Source organism: Bombina bombina, chromosome 4 (genome assembly GCF_027579735.1).
Source record: "Bombina bombina isolate aBomBom1 chromosome 4, aBomBom1.pri, whole genome shotgun sequence".
Lineage (NCBI taxonomy): Eukaryota > Metazoa > Chordata > Amphibia > Anura > Bombinatoridae > Bombina > Bombina bombina.
Genome location: NC_069502.1, coordinates 98,828,051 through 98,844,067, shown reverse-complemented (window position 1 = coordinate 98,844,067; position 16,017 = coordinate 98,828,051). Strand labels below are relative to the sequence as shown.

Sequence of the window (16,017 nt, the reverse complement as noted above, 5' to 3'; positions counted from 1 at the left end):
TCCTGGTCTTGTTTGCTGTAGTCAGTCAGGTGAAATGTGAGTTTCCCTGTAGCATTGTCCTGTACATAGAAAATCTCAAGATAATTAGCAAATATACACCCCAGGCAGGGAAATAAACTATGATTCTTCATTAAAAAAAAATAATTGTTTTGTTGTTTTTTTTTTTACTAAATTTGTCCTTTCCACCAATACAGAATTGTATTTTATGTATCAATTAAAATCTTGTATCTTTTACCAAAACAACATATAATTCTTAAATTGAGCATATACACAAACTACACCACGACACTTGGTCCAATGTTTCCTGTTTAAACATTATAGTGTGACAAAATGGTAGGTGAAAGTATAAAATGTGACAACATCCTTTACTTCTGTACAGATTGAAAAAAAAATTATAAGTGTTGTAACGTACTTGTTTTGCATTTGTTTGGAATTGTAAATCTTAGAGATATAGTTAAAGAAATAGTCCATGTAATGACTGCAGATGTGGGCAGTATACTCATTTGCCAAACATTTTAATTTAAAGTCCTGTTATTGTATAATTGCATTTCTGTGTAATTTTTAGAAATGCCTAAGGTTAATATGATATTTTACCAATTCCACAAATGTGCCTCAAGCTTATAGGGACTAAGGGGCCCATTTATCAAAGGGCTTGCGGACCTGATCCGACACTGCGGATCAGGTCCGCAAGACCTCGCTAAATGCGGAGAGCAATACGCTCTCCACATTTAACATTGCACCAGCAGCTCACAAGAGCTGCTGGTGCAACGCCGCCCCCTGCTGACTCGCGGCCAATCGGCCGCCAGCAGGGAGCTGTCAATCAACCCGATCGTATTCGATCGGGTTGATTTCCGGTGATTCCTGTCCGCCTGCTCAGAGCAGGCGGACAGGGTTATGAAGCAGCGGTCTTTAGACCGCTGCTTCATAACTTGTGTTTCTGGCGAGTCTGAAGACTTGCCAGAAACACGGCCCTTCAAGCTCCGTACGGAGCTTGATAAATGGGCCTGCAAGAGTAGAACATGCAATTTCTGGTTTATTTCAATTATCAAGCACATCAGGTGAACCAATGACAAGAGGTATATATGTGCAGCTACCAATCACCAGCTAGATCCCAGTAGTGCATTGCTGCCCATGGGTTTACTCTTCAACAAGGGATGCCAAGAGAGCAAAGCAAATTTGATACTAGAAGTACATTGGAAAGTTGTTTAAAATGTCATGCTCTATATGAATCATGAACATTTAATTTTGACTTTACTCTCCTTTTATATTCATCATATCAGCTCAACTAAATTTCCCCTCAAAATTTGTGGTTCCGCTGTGAATTACCTCCCCTATTTTATTACACGTACAGTATTTCTTGTAGAAGGAAATCTGCTTTTCAACATAAATACAGGTAGCCCTCAGTTTACGCCGAGGTTAGGTTCCAGAAGGAATGGTTGTAAATCGAAACCATTGTAAATTGAAACCCAGTTTATAATGTAAGTCAATGGGAAGTGAGGGAGTTAGGTTCCAGGCCCCTCTCAAAATTGTCATAAATAACATCTAATACATTATTTTTAAAGCTTTGAAATGAAGACTTTAAATGCTAAACAGCATTATAAACATAATAATATAGATTGTATCATCATCAAACTAAGTGTAATGAACAAAAACATTTGCTAAACATCACCTAATAAAATAATTACACAACAGATTGTATCATCATCAAACTAAGTTTAATGGACAAATACATTTTTTTACTTGCATTTTTCTGCAAACAGTTCTCTGCATTGTTAGCATGTTAGATAATATTGGGTCTGCACCTATTATATGCATTTCAATCTGCAGTGATTAATAGGCAGTTAGGCACCCTCACCTCAAGCAGCTGGACAGGAAGATAAAAGGGAAGTGGCTGCTAGATCTTGTTGCTCGATAAGTCTGGTCTGCTCCGTGTACACAGATCAATTTCAGTCTGCTAAGCTTGCATTACTTTGCTGCAACACAAGCGGACAGCTCCACCTACTGGCTATTTTAATTAGTGCACTGCTTTCCAATGCTTTTCAATAGCAGTCACATGACTGAAAAAAAAGGTTGTTATTCTGAAATGGCGCAAATTGAACCGGCATAAACCGAGGGCCACCTGTATTTAAATATAGATCAGTGTTCTTAATAAATAGAGAGATGCACATGCCAGTATTCAGTCAGAATAAGAAATATGTGTATATTTGAAAATTGAAACATTTATTTGCATTTCCATGGAACAGTCAATACATATAAAGAAACAGGGAGAGATGTACAAATGTATTTGTGTACAAACGGAAAAGAATTACAAATTATTTATTGATCTTTTTGTTTAGGCAAATTTGCAAAGAGTTTCAGGACCTGCTTAGCCAAGACAGATCACCTTTGGGATCATCAAGACCGACTCCAATTTTAGACCTAGACATACAGAGACATCTAACACATTTCAGGTACGTTATAATCCATTGTGATTACTGTGTAAACTGATAAAGAGTTTTTTTCTTTCTTTTTTCAGTAGCTCATAACAAATTTGAGGATATTTTGCTGACCCAGATTCATAAATATAAAGTTGTTACAGTGCCCCTACCTTTTATTGTGCCTATAAGGGACATTAAACACTTCAATATATTAATATAAATTGTTAATTTACATGTAGTAAAATAACTTTTCAACATACTTTCATTATTTATTCTGTTCATTTTTCCTGTAAATTGATTCTAAATATTGTGGGCTTTCCAATTCATTTTAAACATGGAAGTAAAGACACAGCTATATCCCACACAGTCATTGGTTGCACACTCTAGTAAGCCATATATAACCATTCCTAATTTGCCTAAGCAGAAAAAGTAACCAACTGCTTTATGGACATCAACCTTACCCTTATTGTTCAATATTTAAACCACTCATATCAATTTTAAAAATACATGTACAACTTATTCTCAGGCTAATCTTTCCTCTGAATACATCATTTACGATTTTTTTAATTTATTGTTTAATGTTCCTTTAATGTTTTTATAAAATGTACTTTTGCGCCTGATTGGTGAAAAGATCACTCCATTACCCCAGCAAAGTATGTAATATTATTACCAACAGGATATTAACATGCTTAATTTGTCTTATTATATAAGGCAAGAACATATTTTTAGCCGACTATTACATATTATTATAAATTATTGCTACCAGTGAAATGCTGTGCATACAACTTTATACATTTTAAAGGGACAGTCTACTTGAAAAGTTATATTGATAATCCCTTTATTAACCATTTCACAGTTTTGCATAATAAACACTATTATATTAATATATATATCTAAGCCTCTGCAGACTGCTCCTTATCTCAGTGCTTTTTAAAAAACTTGCATTAAGCCAACTAGTGCTGGTTCATGCATAACTCAATGGGAGTGAGTACAATGTTTATCTATACAGCACACATGAACAAGCACTGTCTGGTTGTCAAAAGCTAATAAAATGCACTTAGATAAGAGACAGGCTTAGCAACAGACAGAGATTTAGAGGTTTAGAGGTTATAAAGTATATTCATATAACAATCTTGCTTGTGCAAAGCTGGGAAATGGGTAGTAAAGGCATTATCTATCTTTTTTAAACAATAAAAACATCAAGTAGTCTGTCCCTTTAAATTGTTACATGGTTACAGTGTTGCACAGTATTGTTGAGCCCATGGGGCATATGTATCAAGTTCCGAATGGAACTTGATGCCCCGTGTTTCTGGCGAGCCTTCAGGAGTTATTAAGCACAAAGACCGCACAAAGACCGCTGCTCCATAACCTGTTCTCTTGCTCTGAGCAGACGGACACACATCGCCGGAAATCAACCCGATCGATTGACACCCCCTGCTGGTGGCCTATTGGCCACGAGTCTGCAGGGGGCAGCGTTGCACCAGCAGCTCTTGTGAGCTGCTGGTGCAATGCTGAATACGGCGAGCATATTGCTCGCCGTATTCAGCGAGGTCTGGCGGAACTGATCCGCAGTGTCGGATCAGGTCTGCCAGACCTTGATAAATAGAGCCCCTTGGCTGTTAGAAAGTACAACAAGGTAGTTTTTTCTGCAGAGCATTACAAAGGTTACTGACAAAGCAGGGTTTAATTTAGCCTTATAACTGTAACCCTAACCCAGTTGCTTTTAGACCATTGACACATGACTGTGGCATCTATCTAGAGGAGGTATTGATTAGCTTCATAATACCTTTGTCGATATATAAGGAAAGAGAGTGTGAGGATATGTATTAAACCTTAGAGCAGCGGAATCTGTTAGTGCTCTACAAATAAATTATTATAATAATTTAATACCGTCTAAGTGGTATTTTTTTTCCATTTATTTAAAACATGTAATATTCAAAATATCTGGTAAATTTGAAACCCTTAACCCAGTTGCTTTTAGAACAATCAACAATCTAGAGGAGGCATTTGTTAGCGTCATAACACCATTGTCTATATATAAAGAAAGAGAGAGCACATGATAATATTTATATGGTTTATAACATTAGTGCTGTTTGAGCTCTACACATAAATAATAATATTACCTTAAAGGGACATCTTTCATGATTCATATAGAGCATACAATTTTAAACAATGTTCCAATTTACTACAATGATCAAATTTGCATCATTCTCTTGGTATTCTTTCTTGAATGAGCAGCTTTGCACTACTGGGAGCTAGCTGTAAACAACGGGTGAGCCAATCACAAGACGCATATATGTGCAGCCACCAATCAGCAACTTGCTCAGTATTAAATTGCTGCTCCTGAGCCTGCCTCGCTATGCTTTTAAACTAAAGATACCAAGAGAAACAAAGCAAATTAGATAATACAAGTAAATTGGAAAGTTGTTTCAAATTTTCATGTCGACCATCGCAGGGGCTGCCCTCGGGGAATTATCTTAAAAAAGTAGCAGTTGCTTGCAAAAGGAGAGAGGTCTCCTATAGAAAGTAATTAAGCTCACTGGAAAGAGCAACTTTGCTGTGTAGGGCAAAGTTAGCAGTGAGCAGGGGGCGCATGTTAAAAATGAAATTCTGCATAAAAAAATAAACACATTGCACTTCTTTCTGCGTATAACATCTTACAATCGCCTTTATTTTCGTATGCATGTGTTTTTCTATTAGGGTATTAACTATTTTGCGCATTTTGTCACACCATCACAACCTTTTCGTTTGCGAGAAAAAACAGAGAGATCTGTAAGGCGGAAATATTTAGATAATTACGCTTGGATTTGAGTAAAAATTTCATACAAGCCCATAGAACTCCCATGCTCAGCGCATTTTACGATAAAACTACAATTACGCTTTGTATTTTATACTTATAAGTATGAATTTCTATGTGTTTTTGGACATCCAGTCTACTTAAACTTGAAATTTTATATATATATATATATATATATATATATATATTTTTTTTTTTCCTCATTTCTTTCAAACGTACAATATTCAAAATATCTGGTAACTTGAAAACTGTGAATATATAAGCAAAGGAAATAATTATTTTTAATTTCATTATGAAACAATTTTAGTCAGAAGACATTTTTTTCAATGAAAAATCCTTTAGCAATACTATGTACCAAAAGCTACCATATGGTTGTTTATTTAATTTATTACTTGTCTCTGTTTAGGATACAGTGAACCTGTATGGATTTCAGTGGAAACTTACAAAGTTAGTTATGATTTGCTTTATGAGAGATTAGAGTTTTAAAGACCTCAAGTAAACTGTGCTGATATGAAACTTTTCACAGGATGCTTTCTAATTGTTCAAAATATCTAAAAAAAATAAATTGTACAAAACGCTTTTCCCTGTAAATTGTAAATATAAAATTAGAAGGTTCTGTGGTTTGACATACTGAAAATATATATATATATACTGTATAAATATATATATATATATATATATAGATATATATATATATATATCTTATATAATAAAAGGCCAGGTATGTTTGTCAGATGCTGTCATGCGCAGTAGAGACTGCAGAGGACAAACATACCTGGCCTTGAACAGCAGAGGAGTGCGCACTGTGGAAGCTGCCTGGTGGGGGTGTGGCCAGGCATGCCATGATGGGGACGTGGCCAGGCATGCCGTGATAGGGGCGTGGCCATGCGTGTTGTGATGGGGCATGGACGGACATGGCCTTGCCAGAGCGCGCATGAAGGGCGTGGCCGACGGGAGAGACCAAAAGAGGTGGTAGAGACCAAAAGAGAGGAGGGAAAGAGAGAAAGCAGGCAAAAGAGGGAGGGGAGAGAGAGCAAAAGAGAGGGGAGAGAGAGCAAAAGAGGGGAGAGAGAGCAAAAGAGGTAGGGAAAGAAAGTAAAAGAGGGGGGAGAGAGAGAGATAGTAAAAGAAGAGGAGAGAGAGATCAAAAGAGGGGGGAGAGAGCAAAAGAAAGGGGGAGAGAGAAAGAGAGAGAGCAAAAGATAGGGGGAGAGAGAGAGCAAAATAGAGGAGAGAAGAGCAAAAGAGGAGGGGAAAGAGCAAAAGAGGGGGAGAGAGAGTGAGCACAAAAGAGGGGGAGAGAGAGCTCAAAAGAGAGTGGAGAGAGCGCAAAAGAGAGGACGAGAGAGAGCTCAAAAGAGGGGGGAGAGAGAGGGCTCAAAAGAGAGGGGGGAGAGAGTTCAAAAGAGAGGGTGGAGAGAGAGAGCGCAAAAGAGGGGGGAGAGAGAGCGCAAAAGAGAAGGGGGAGAGAGAGCGCAAAAGAGGGAGAGAGAAAGCGCAAAAGAGGGAGAGAGAGCGCAAAAGAGAGGGGGAGAGAGCACAAAAGAGAGGGGGGAGAGACTGCAAAAGAAATGGGGAGAGAGCACAAAAGAGAGGGGGAGAGAGAGCAAAAGAGAGGGGGAGAGAGAGAGTGCAAAAGAGGTGGGATAGAGAGCAAAAGAGGGGGGAGAGAGCAAAAGAGGGGGAGAGAGCAATAGAGGGCGAGAGAGAGCAAAAGGGGGGAGAGAGAGAAGAGAGAGTGGGGACAAAAGAGGAGAGAGAGAGCAAAAGAGAGGGAGAGAGAGAGCAAAAGAGGGGGGAGAGAGCAAAAGAGGGGTAGAGAGAGAGCTCAAGAGGGGGGAGAGAGAGCAAAAGAGGGGGGAGACAGAGCGCAAAATAGGGGGGAGAGAGAGCAAAAGAGAGGGGGGAGAGAGTGCAAAAGAGAGGGGGGAGAGAGAGTGCAAAAGAGAGAGTGGGGAGAGAGAGGGAACAAGGGTTGGAACCGCGGTACTTAAAAAATTGGCCCGTGTACACAGGCTTTAGGACTAGTTTATTTATAAACCAAAGTCATGTACCTTAAAGATGCAACATAAAAAAGTGAATGGCAACACTAATAACATAATCTTGCATTTTAATCTTTTGAATCCCAATGTCATTCTATGACAAAATATCCTATTAGCATGTGAAATGCATAAGAGATATTGGGCTCCTTTTATTACCCAGGGAATTCTGCTTCAGATGCCCATTGTTTCAGGCTCGACTAAAATGAAAGTTAAGAACAGCAGTGGCGGATTGAATTCATCCCGATCCAATGCGATCGGGATGGTTGAAAGCCCGGATTGGCCGCCAGTGAACAGGGGGCGCCATTGCACAAGCATTTTTTAACAATGTCTAGTGGTCATGATTCACTGTAGCCCCATTTTGTTTATACCAACAAATTATTGTTTTTAACAATGTATCAATAAAAAGAATAGTTACATATATGTAGTCTATGGACATATATGTAGTCTATGGGTCATAGTTATCAAGCTCCGTATAGATCTTGATGTCCCGTGTTTCCAGCGAGCCTTCAGGCTCGCCGGAAACAGAAGTTATAAAGCAGCGGTCTAAAGACTGCTGCTCCATAACCTGTCCGCCTGCTCTGAGGTGGCAGGCAGAAATCCACAGAAATCAACCCGATCGAATACAATCGGGTTGATTGACACCTTCTGCTAGTGGCCGCAAATCTGCAGGGGGCGGTATTGCACCACCAGTTCACAAGAACTGCTGGTGCAATGATAAATGCTGAGAGCGTATGCTGTCTGCATTTATCGATGTGCAGCGGACATGATCTGCTATATCGGATCATGTCCGCTCGCACCATCATAAATAGGCCCCTATGACTACACATTTAATCACTTTCAATTCCATGTTATGTCCTTTGATATTTAGTAAGGGATGGGTGCATTGACTCTTGTTGAAGAGGTGGGCTTGAGCATATTGTTGTGTTGAATACTGAGCAGTAATGGATTCAGATCCAGAAATAGTACTTGATCAATGCCTAATAAGGCACTGGTTTATTGCAGTGAACACAAATATCATATACATGGAACTGTGCCTTAGGGAATCATTTTACAACAGTTTCAATGTTTATGGTGATTTTATACAATGTTTTGATGCCCAGTGAAGTGAAATATACAGTCCCAATAGGGCTACATTTTTCTTTAACTGTTGCAGCTGAATCTGCTATATGATTTCAGTAGTGATGTCATGTACCATGTGATCAGTGATGTCTAGCCTAAATTACATGTATGATTATATCAGTAAATCAAAGGGAGCTGACGGATATTGTTTATTGTGTGTGTGGGTTTTTAAATTAGTGAGTTCAAACATTTCAAGTATTTTTGTATTTACATTTTAATTAACTTTTTTCACATTAAATCTGATTAATTCTTACAGTTATTACTGTAATTATTACAGTTATCTTTTGGTTGATTATTGCTATAGGTACCCGGCTGAATAAATAAAAATATCAAGGTTAGGTGGCATTTAAATCAGAAGTATTGCACATAAGGTCATAAGATATGCATATTTGAGATAGGTCAATTAATGTAGCAATATTTTGATGGTTTTATGGTTAAAAATGCACTTTTGGATGCATGAAAAATAAATTAACTTAATTTAATGTTGCTTAAAGTCATTGGGATGTGAGAAGATTGATTAAGAAAAATTATATGCGTAATACAAGAGAAATTGTTTCTAAGATTTTGGTGAAATTGTATTGTTTGTATGTTGATAAATTTAATATCAGAGGATGTACCAGATGATGCTGTCATGATTTTAAAATAAATCTTGGAAAAAGCTTACTGAGAAACAATTCAGAAAAGCAAGAACGGTCATAGGATATCTGTCTTCCATGAAAAATGTAGCAAATGTTCTTCTTTCCAATAGGTAAAATAAAGTTATAGTAGATATGATTTTTTTTTTGCCTGAGCTACCGTGATAAAAGACTTAGCCAATGGACTAGATTCACTAGCCCTTAGTAAGAAAAAGGGGCTCTCAAGGTCATGCAAACACTTTTTTAATAATTGATATGAAGTTTTACTCACTGGTCTTGAAAATATTGAAGAACATAGGAATGTAAAATATTTATGACTTACTTTGGGTTAGTGCTGTAGGTCTAACACGGTGTCGCGTAAGCGCATGAGAGGAAAGTGGGGTTTTTTTTAAGTTGCGCACTACATTGAAGTCTAAGTAAGAAGTAAGGGCAGTTGTAATATCCGAAGTCCTGAAGTTAGCGCACATCGACTTTCATTTGCGCAAACAATTTACTTTGAACTTATAATATGCATTAAAAGTTTACTTCTGGCGGTGTCTGTGCACAAGTGAAAACACTAAATAGCGCCAGTTGTAATCTGGCCAAAAGTTGTTAGATATTTTTTTGACGAATAAAATGATAATGTAATGGTTAATTATTTAAAACAGAATCCAGGACCATTCTATTAAAGAGCATGTTCACCTGATAATACAATATCCGGCAGTTGTATATGAGTCAGCCTATATATATATGCTACAGTGAGACAGGAGGGAATAAAGAAATAGATAACATTTTTGAATGTAATGTTATAGCTTTAAATATAGATAGATGGATTGATAGATAGATAGATAGATAGATGATAGATACCTGTAGATAGATAGATGATAGATAGATAGATAGATAGATAGATAGATAGATAGATACAGTATCTCACAAAAGTGAGTAATCCCCTCACATTTTTGTAAATACTTTATTATATCTTTTCATGTGACAACACTGAAGAAATTACACTGTGCTACAATGTAAAGTAGTGAGTGTACAGCCTGTATAACAGTGTACATTTGCTGTCCCCTCAAAATAACTCAACACACAGCCATTAATGTCTAAACCGTTGGCAACAAAAGTGAGTACACCCCTAAGTGGAAATGTCCAAATTGGGCCAAAGTGTTAATATTTTGTGTGGCCACCATTATTTTCTAGCACTGCCTTAACCCTCTTGGGCATGGAGTTCACCAGAGCTACACAGGTTGCCACTGGAGTCCTCTTCCACTCCTCATAATGACATCACGGAGCTGGTGGATGTTAGAGACCTTGCGCTCCCCCACCTTCCATTTGAGGATGCCCCACAGATGCTCAATAGGGTTTAGGTCTGAAAACATGCTTAGCCAGTCCATCACCTTTACCCTTGGCTTCTTTAGCAAGGTAGTGATCATGTTGGAGGTGTGTTTGGGGTCGTTATCATGTTGGAATACTGCCCTGCGGCCCAGTCTCCGAAGGGAGGGGATCATGCTCTGTGTCAGTATGTCTCACTACATGTTGGCATTCATGGTTCCCTCAATGATCTTTAGCTCCCCAGTGCCGGCAGCACTCATGCAGGCCCAGACCATAACACTCCCACCACCATGCTTGACTGTAGGCAAGACACACTTGTCTTTGTACTCCTCACCTGGTTTCCTGCCACACACGCTTGACACCATCTGAACCAAATAAGTTTATCTTGGTCTCATCGGACCACAGGACATTGTTCCAGTAACTGTTTGCGGGCTTTCTTGCGCATTAGAAGAGGCTTCCTTATGGGACGACAGATATGCATACAAATTTTATGCAGTGTGTAGCGTATGGTCTGAGCACTGACAGGCTGACCCCCCACCCCTTCAACCTTTGCAGCAATGCTGGCAGCACTCAAACGTCAATTTCCCAAAGACAACCTCTGGATATTACGCTGAGCATGTGCACTCAACTTCTTTGGTCGACCATGGCGAGGCCTGTTCTGAGTGGAACCTGTCCTGTGAAACCTCTGTATGGTCTTGCCCACTGTGCTGCAGTTCAGTTTCAGGGTCTTGGCAAGCTTCTTATAGATTAGGCCATCTTTATGTAGAGTAACAATTATTTTTTTCAGATCCTCAGAGAGTTCTTTGCCATGAGGTGCCATGTTGAACTTCCAGTCACCAGTATGAGAGAGTGTGAGAGCGATAACACCAAATTTAACACACCCGCTCCCCAATAACACCTGAGACCTTGTAACACTAACGAGTTACATAACACCGGGGAGGGAAAATGGCTAATTGGGTACTCACTTTTGTTGCCAACGGTTTAGTTATTTTGAGGGGACAGCAAATGTACACTGTTATACAGGCTGTACACTCACTGCTTTACATTGTAGCAAAGTGTAATTTCTTCAGTGTGGTCACATGAAAAGATATAATAAAATATTTACAAAAATTTGAGGGGTGTACTCACTTTTGTGAGATACTGTAGAGGACTAGTGATATCAAAATATTACCTTTACATTGATATATTAAAAGATTTTTGTGCTATCATAATAATCTCAGAACTGATGCAGGATTCAGGAAAACTCATTATTGAATAGTATCTCTGTTATAGTTATACAATTTTAATGCACAGTATTGGCAGCATCAAGGCTAAAGTTCTGATGTGAATTTGGCAAGTCAATGCTAGCTTGAATCTTAAATTCTTGTCATGTATAAACTGCTTGGAAAGTTTTCTAACCTCTTATATACCTAAGTATGCATAAACAAGATCTGGAATACATATCAACTATGTATTGCCTTGTGTATGACTACTAAAATGAATCTCTTGCAATGCAATGTAAATTGGTTAGTATAGCCTCTATTTTTCTCTTAATGATTTTCCCTGCAGAATAACTCCTGTGCAGTTAGTATAATTCAGAAAAAAAACATATTGATTTCTAAACAATTTTATGCCATAACTTCAAGGCTATCAAAGTTTTCTTCTCTAGTATAGACAAGTTAACCCTATTGTTATTTTTTCTTGTTTTCTAGTTTGATCACTCATGGTTTTGGAACACCGGCAATATGCGCGGCTTTAAGCACCTTCCAAACTGTTCTAAGTGAAATGCTAAATTATTTGGAAAAACACACAACAAACAAATCCGGAGGAGTATCAGAATGTGGCCAGGGAAATGCCAATGCAGAAAAAGGAACCCTGCGGAAAACCTCAGATGTTGTTGTAAAAGATGCCAAAACAGAAAAGACAGACTAGCTTCATCAAGAGATCTACACATTTGTGCTGCTGATTTTTTTTTTTTTATATATATATATATATATATGTATATCATTAGGTTAATTTATTTACAAAGAACCAAATGAAATACACTCAGACTGCTTTGTAAATTCTGTAATAAATTTTTCCCTATCTTTTTAATTTCTCAATTTGTCAATTACCATTACTGGAAAAAAATATATCGGATATTACAGCTGTAAATATAAAAAACAAAAACAAAACTTAAAGTAATGTAATAAATTTCAGGTGAGAAATTTGCCATGTAAACAAATAGTTCTCTTTTTTATATATGATAAAAATGAATTTATTTGGTACAATAATAAAATATGTACATCTTAATGAAGGCACCATATTAAAATACTTATAGATAAAAATAAAATTAAAAAAATTAATTATATTTCTTTTTTCTTGTGTTTATCTTGTTTTATAAGCAAGCTATATAAATATTTTAGAGCAGTTTGCATGTAGCTAAATCTCTTTATTATTGTTTAGTATTCATATATTTTTAGTTGTATAAACAAAAGGAAAGCAAAAGGTATAGGATGAAAAATGTCATACATTAACATTTTTGGGACAGTTCTCTAGAAAATGGGAAAAAAGTTAGTAAACAATTCAATTTTAATATTTTTATTAATGACTTGGGCAAGGATTAAATAGCAACATCTCTATTTTTGCAGATGATACAATGTTCTGTAAGGTCAGAGCAGGATGAACTTGCGATACAAGTGGATCTGCAAAAATTAGTATGGGCAGGTAAATGGCAAATGAGATTAAATATGGGAAAATGCAAGGTTCTACATTTTAGAAGTAAAAATAAGCAGGCAATGTATGATTAAATGGAACAAGACTTAGTCAAACAGAGGAGGAAAGGGATTTGACAGTAGTAATAGATAACAAGGTCAAGATGGGTGCACAATGCAGGGCAGTGGCTTCAAAGGCTAATAAGATACTAGCATGTATTAAAAGAGGCATTGATTCAAATGAGGAAAGCCTAATTGTGTCACTATATAAATCCCTGGTAAGACCTCACCTTGAGTATGGAGTGCAGTTCTGGGGACCGATCAAAAAAAGAGGTTAGCCAAACTGGGTCTGTTTTCTCTAGAAAAAAGGCACTTGAGAGGTGACATAATCACTTTATATACATATATTCAAGGCCCATATACAGAGATGGCAGATGCTCTGTTTTTTCCAAGAAAATTGTTGGAGGAGAGGAGATTTAATCTCCTGCAACGGAAACGTTTTTTCACTGTAAAAGCAATAACATTGTGGAACTCCTTACCAAAGGAGGTAGTGAATGCCAATACCTTATATACATTAAAAAAATGTTTGGATACATTTCTGGCTAAAAACAGAATTCATGGATATGATTGCTTGTGTTAAACAAGTAACCTTTTAAATGGATTAATTTAAGCTCAAATGGAGCTTTTTTATAAGTATATTAGATTTGTATAGGTTGAACTCAATTAACATTTTTTCAACCTCATCTGCTATGTTACTATGTTACTATGCAACTGAGGTTGGTCAATCTTGATTTTGCTAAAGTGGGATTTAAGTTGAGTTACTTTTAAAAGTTTGATTCTTAAGAATTGATCTACCTGTGCCAGAGTTTTGAAACATCTTGGCTTGGTCAAAATCCTAATGGCTAGAATATGAGTTTTGCGTTATGAGTAAAAAAGCAGCATTAAGGCTCATAATGCTGTTTTTTTTACTACCGCTGCTATTATGAGACTTGTAGGTACAGCTGTCCCGCACACTTTTTTGGCCGTACCGCAAATTAACTTACGCAATTTGAGTAAAGTCTTTTTTCAATGAGACTTCCATAGCGCCGGTATTACAAGCTTTTTTTTGGAGGCCAAAAAGTGAGCGGTACAGCCTATCCCGCAAGATTCGTAACGCATTCTAAAGTCAGTAGTTATGAGTTTAACACTACAAAGCCGTAGCATAAAACTCATAACTAAAGTGCTAAAAAGTACACTAACACCCATAAACTACCTATTAACCCCTAAACCGAGGCCCTCCCGCATCGCAAACACTAAAATAAAATTATTAACCCCTAATCTACCGCTCCTGACATCGCCGCCACTATAATAAACATATTAACCCCTAAACCGCCGTGCTCCCACATCACAAATACTAGTTAAATATTATTAACCCCTAATCTGCCACCCCTAACATTGCCACCACCTATCTACATTTATTAACCCCTAATCTGCCCCCAACGTTGCCGCCACTATACTAAAGTTATTAAGCCCTAAACCTAAGTCTAACCCTAACCCTAACACCCCCTAACTTAAATATAATTAAAATAAATCTAAAGAAAACCTACTATTAATAACTAAATATTTCCTATTTAAAACTAAATACTTACCTATAAAATAAACCCTAAGCTAGCTACAATATAACTACTAGTTACATTGTAGCAAGCTTAGGGTTTATTTTAATTTTACAGGCAAGTTTGTATTTATTTTAACTAGGTAGAATAGTTACTAAATAGTTATTAACTATTTACTAACTACCTAGCTAAAATTAATACAAATGTACCTGTAAAATAAAACCTAACCTGACTTACACTAACACCTAATCTTACACTACAATTAAATAAATTACCTAAATTAAATACAATTAACTAAATTAAATACAAATACCTAAATTACAAAAAAAACCCCACTAAATTACACAAAATAAAAAACAAATTACAAGGTATTTAAACTAATTACACCTAATCTAATAGCCCTATCAAAATAAAAAGCCCCCCCCCCAAAATAAAAAACCCCTAGCCTAAACTAAACTACCAATAGCCCTTAAATGGGCCTTTTGCGGGGCATGTAAAAAAATACAAACAACCCAACAGTAAAACCCACCACCCACACAACCAACCCCCCAAAAAAAACCCTAACTAAAAAAACCTAAGCTCCCCATTGCCCTGAAAAGGGCATTTGGATGGGCATTGCCCTTTAAAGGGCATTTAGCTCTATTGCAGCCCAAAGCCCTAACCTAAAACTAAAACCCACCCAATAAACCCTTTCAAAAACCTAACACTAACCCCTGAAGATCCATTTACAGTTTTGAAGAGTGGATATCCATCCTCAACGAAACCGGGAGAAGTCCTCAACGAAGCGGCAAGAAGTTCTCAACGAAGCCGGGAGAAGTCTTCATCCAAGCCGGGAGAAGTGGTCCTCCAGACGGTCAGAAGTCTTCATCCATACGGCATCTTCTATCTTCATCCATCTGGCGCGGAGCGAGTCCATCTTCAAGACATCCTCTTCTTCCGACAACTACCTGACGAATGAAGGTTCCTTTAAGTGACATCATCCAAGATGGCATCCCTTAGATTCCAATTGGCTGATAGAATTCTATCAGCCAATCAGAATTAAGGTTGAGCTCACATTCTATGGGCTGATTGGAACACGGCTAGATTACAAGTTTTGCGTTATGAGTAAAAATGCAGCGTTAAGCCTTATAAAGCTGCTTTTTTATTACCGCTGCTATTACGAGTCTTGTAGGTACAGCTGTCCCGCACACTTTTTTTGTCGTACCGCAAATTAACTTACACAATTTTTGTAAAGTCTTTTTTCAATGGGAATTCCATAGCGCCGGTATTACAAGCTTTTTTTTTTTAGGCAAAAAAATGAGCGGTACAGCCTATCCCACAAGATTCCTAACGAATTCTAAAGTCAGTAGTTATGAGTTTTACACTACAAAGCCGTAGCATAAAACTCATAACTAAAGTGCAAAAAAGTACACTAACACCCATAAACTACCTA

General features: G+C 37.4%; 1 protein-coding gene across 1 annotated transcript in view; it reads left to right on the top strand.

Moving 5' to 3' along the window:
• TFAP2D (transcription factor AP-2 delta) overlaps positions 1–12,232 on the top strand; it is a 40,208-nt gene extending 27,976 nt beyond the window's left edge. Inside the window, exons 7-8 of the mRNA XM_053708925.1 lie at positions 2,337–2,450; positions 12,013–12,232. Of these exons, the coding sequence (XP_053564900.1) occupies positions 2,337–2,450; positions 12,013–12,232 (334 nt within the window). The remainder of the gene's footprint in view (positions 1–2,336; positions 2,451–12,012) is intronic.
• Positions 12,233–16,017: the final 3,785 nt, after the last annotated feature.